Source organism: Lipotes vexillifer, unplaced genomic scaffold, assembly GCF_000442215.2.
Source record: "Lipotes vexillifer unplaced genomic scaffold, Lipotes_vexillifer_v1.1 scaffold802, whole genome shotgun sequence".
NCBI lineage: Eukaryota > Metazoa > Chordata > Mammalia > Artiodactyla > Lipotidae > Lipotes > Lipotes vexillifer.
Window position 1 is genome coordinate 711,763 of NW_006790237.1, and position 3,518 is coordinate 715,280.

The 3,518-nt window shown below is 56.5% G+C and overlaps 1 protein-coding gene across 1 annotated transcript in view; it reads left to right on the top strand.

Moving 5' to 3' along the window:
* The window catches only part of NUCB1 (nucleobindin 1), a 20,127-nt gene extending 18,039 nt beyond the window's left edge, over positions 1-2,088 (top strand). Inside the window, exons 7-12 of the mRNA XM_007463328.1 lie at positions 201-259; positions 539-631; positions 722-814; positions 1,153-1,323; positions 1,766-1,862; positions 1,976-2,088. Coding sequence (XP_007463390.1) covers positions 201-259; positions 539-631; positions 722-814; positions 1,153-1,323; positions 1,766-1,862; positions 1,976-2,088 — 626 coding nt within the window. The remainder of the gene's footprint in view (positions 1-200; positions 260-538; positions 632-721; positions 815-1,152; positions 1,324-1,765; positions 1,863-1,975) is intronic.
* Positions 2,089-3,518: the final 1,430 nt, after the last annotated feature.

Consider the following 3,518-nt stretch of genomic DNA (forward strand, 5'->3'; position numbering starts at 1 on the left):
TAGGGAAAGGGCTGTCTTAGCAACGGGCCAATGGGGCACTGAAGCCTGAAGGCCACCATCCTACTGTTGGAGACCCGTTGTTACCTATCCGCTGAGAACAGACCTCGCATCAGCCCAGAATTCCTTCTCCAACAGGTCACTTAGGAACTTGACCCACTCCGTCTTCAGTCCCCCAAGACACCTTGTTGTCTCTTCCTCAGATATCAACAGTGATGGTGTCCTGGATGAGCAGGAGCTGGAGGCCCTCTTCACCAAGGAGGTGAGTATCTTGGAAGCCATGGGCGCAGAGGATGCCCAGGTCAGCGACGTGTCCCTTCAGGATCCTAGTAGTCCCCTCAGGTCCCCCTGGATGTGAGTTCAGGGGGAAAACTACAACTCCCAGCAGCCCCTGAGGCAAAAAGAGGCTGCCAGGAGTGGCAGGGTGTCCCAAGGGCTGATGGGAGTTGAAGTTGTCTGTGTGTGTTAAGAGGCTGGGTAGCCTGGGAAGGAGCTTGCCCTGGACCTCTCAGTACATCCTGCTTTTTGCTTGACCCTGCAGCTGGAGAAGGTGTATGACCCCAAGAATGAGGAAGATGACATGCGGGAGATGGAGGAGGAGCGGCTGCGCATGCGGGAGCACGTGATGAAGAATGTGAGAGGAGGGCCCCGGGCCGTGGGTGAGGGCGGGGGTAGGGGTGGAGGGAGGTCCAGCTCTGTTGCTTACCCTTACCTGGCTCCCCAGGTGGACACCAACCAGGACCGCCTCGTGACCCTGGAGGAGTTCCTTGTATCCACGCAGAGGAAGGAGTTCGGGGACACCGGGGAGGGCTGGGAGGTAAGGACACGGAAGATACTCTGGATCCTGACTGTGTCTCTCTCCCAGACATAACCCTTCTTTCGGGGTCTCTGGCCACTTCTCTTTCTCTCTGGGTCTCTGACCTCCAAGCCCCCCAGCTCTCTGTCCCCCCAACATCCTGGGTCGTTGTCTCCCCGCCTCTGGGTCCCTGTTCTCCCACTGCTCCACTCTGGGTCTTTATCTCCCTTCCCACCTCCCACTCAGGTCTCTCCATCCACACGCATGGCCGAGGCCTCCCAGCCTTCCCTGAACCTCCTCCATTAGCGGGGCCAGGGCTAGAGCCCCCCTGCTGATGGCCCCTGTCCTCACCCCGGCAGACAGTGGAGATGCACCCTGCCTACACGGAGGACGAGCTGAGGCGCTTTGAGGAGGAGCTGGTTGCCCGGGAGGCAGAGCTCAATGCCAAGGCCCAGCGCCTCAGCCAGGAAACCGAGGCTCTGGGGCGCTCCCAGGGCCGCCTGGAGGCCCAGAAGAGAGAGCTGCAGCAGGTGACTGGCCAGGGAAGGGGGTCCATCCTGTGAGTCCCTGGTGGCCCTTGTCCTAGTGTGTCCAGAGTGCGGACGGCTTACAGCCACTGTGTTAATCACTGGTAGATCCTTGGGTAGCAGCTGCCATCTTGAGTAAGGGCAGACATTGTCCCCATCCCTGGCTGCTCTGTGGCTGCCATGTTGGACAAGGGCAGTGAGGTTGTAAGCTGGAGAGAGGGGAAAGGCCGAGGAGGGAGGAGGCGGCTTCCCTGTCCTAAGGTGTGACCCAAGCCATGACCAGGGAGGGAGAACTGGATCTTTAACTAGTATTAAGCCCAACTCTCAATGAGGGAGAAAAACTGAGGCCCATGGAGAAGGGACTGGTCCATGACCACTTAGCAGGTTGCCATGGAGACTCAACTTCATACCCTCTTGCCTCTGTGATCTCCCCCACCCCCTGCAGGCTGTTCTGCAAATGGAACAGAGGAAACAGCAGCAGCAAGTCCACAACAACCCAGCACCCGGCCCCGAGGGACAGCTCAAGTTCCACCCAGACACAGGTGCTGGCCCCTGGGCCCAGGGGGCAGGGAAGGAGCTGGGGTCCCAGACTCCTGGGTCTGAGGGAGGAGGGGCTGGTACATCTAGTGCTACCATTTTCTTCCTCCATTTCCAGATGATGCACCTGTCCCAGCTCCAGCTGGTGACCAGAAGGATGTGGATCCTTCAGAAAAGAAAGTTCCAGAACAGACCCCCAAGCTGCCCCAGCTGGAGTCACAGCACCTGTGATCTTTCTGGGACCCCGGGTTCCTACTGAAGCTGATGGGAGGGGGATGAGATGTCACAATCAACCTTCTTTGGGGGCCTGGCAACACCTGTGGCCTGCTGGGTGGGGTGGGATGCGGGGACAGGATGGCACTTTCCATATTGCTGCCGAAGCCATGTATCTGCTGCCTCAGCGTCCACAGCCTTCTAGTCTGTGGTCCCTTCTTCTTGTCCCCCTCCGAGGGACCTGTCTTCGCTTGTCCAGTCAAGTGCTCACTGGCTCAGCCTACCTTAGGGAAGCCCCCTCCCTCCCAAAAGGGTCTGCTCCATGCCTGCCTTTCTAGTTGCTTTGGCCTCAATGCCCAGGTTGTGGCCACTCTGGAATCCTGCATCCCCACAGCTACTGGAATCCTGCCTGCTGCTCTGGGCCCAGCTTCTGTTGGTTTATGGGGCTTGGGTGGTCCCTTAAGACCTTTCTCTACCTTTTGTGGGACCAGCGATGCCTCAAAAACAGTGTCTCCCCACGGCTGGGTGTGAGGGCCAGAAGAGTCCTCAGCATAGCTGATCACCTCTCATACCAAGAGCCCTGACATCTTGGCCCCTAGCCCCTTCCCCAGACAACCCCAGAAGGGTCACAGAGCTGACTCCACCCCAGGATCAGGTTCAAGCCCCTCAGCCTTTCTGGCCTTATCTCACATGGCTCCCTGCCCTGCTCTGTACTCTGGTTCCAACCAAATACACTTTCTGGAACAAATCCATGTGTCTGTTTCTTTGTAAATCCTTTTCCTTCTGAAACTTCAGCCATGCTTCACCTGCCAAAGTCCTCCTCGTTCTTTAAGAATCAATTCAAGCATCATTTCTGAGAGGCTCTGTCCTGGCATCTTTGTCCTCTCCTGATGGGTCTGCTGCCTACACACACACACACACACACACACACACACACACACACACACACACACACACACCTTCAGTAGGATCCCTTCAGCCACAAGGACAGAAAACCCAAACCTAGGCTTAAACAATAAAGAAAAATGTATTATTGCCCAAAACAAGAAGTCCCAAGGTAGGATGACTCCAAAGCCTTCAGGGAACCAGGTTCTCCCATCTCCTAGCCCTGCTGTGGGAGGTGTGGGTGCTGTACTCCTCTTGTCCCAAAGTGGCTGCAGTTGCTCTGGATGTCACATCTGTCTGCACTAACAGCTGACAAAGGAAGTTGGCAGAGGCTACAAATCAGAGCCTCTTCCCCACCCCCACAGAGCCTGTTTACCAACATGTCACTGGGCATGAGACAGGTCTAGTTTAGTGTCCACAGAGAGGAAGAAATGTGAAGGAGGCCCCAGTGATAAAAAATTATCTGGGACGCTCATTAACAATACATATTCCCAGACTCTGGAATGTCCAAGGAAGTTTCCTGGGAAGGTACATGTGCCTCGCCCACGCTTCTCCCCTGCTGA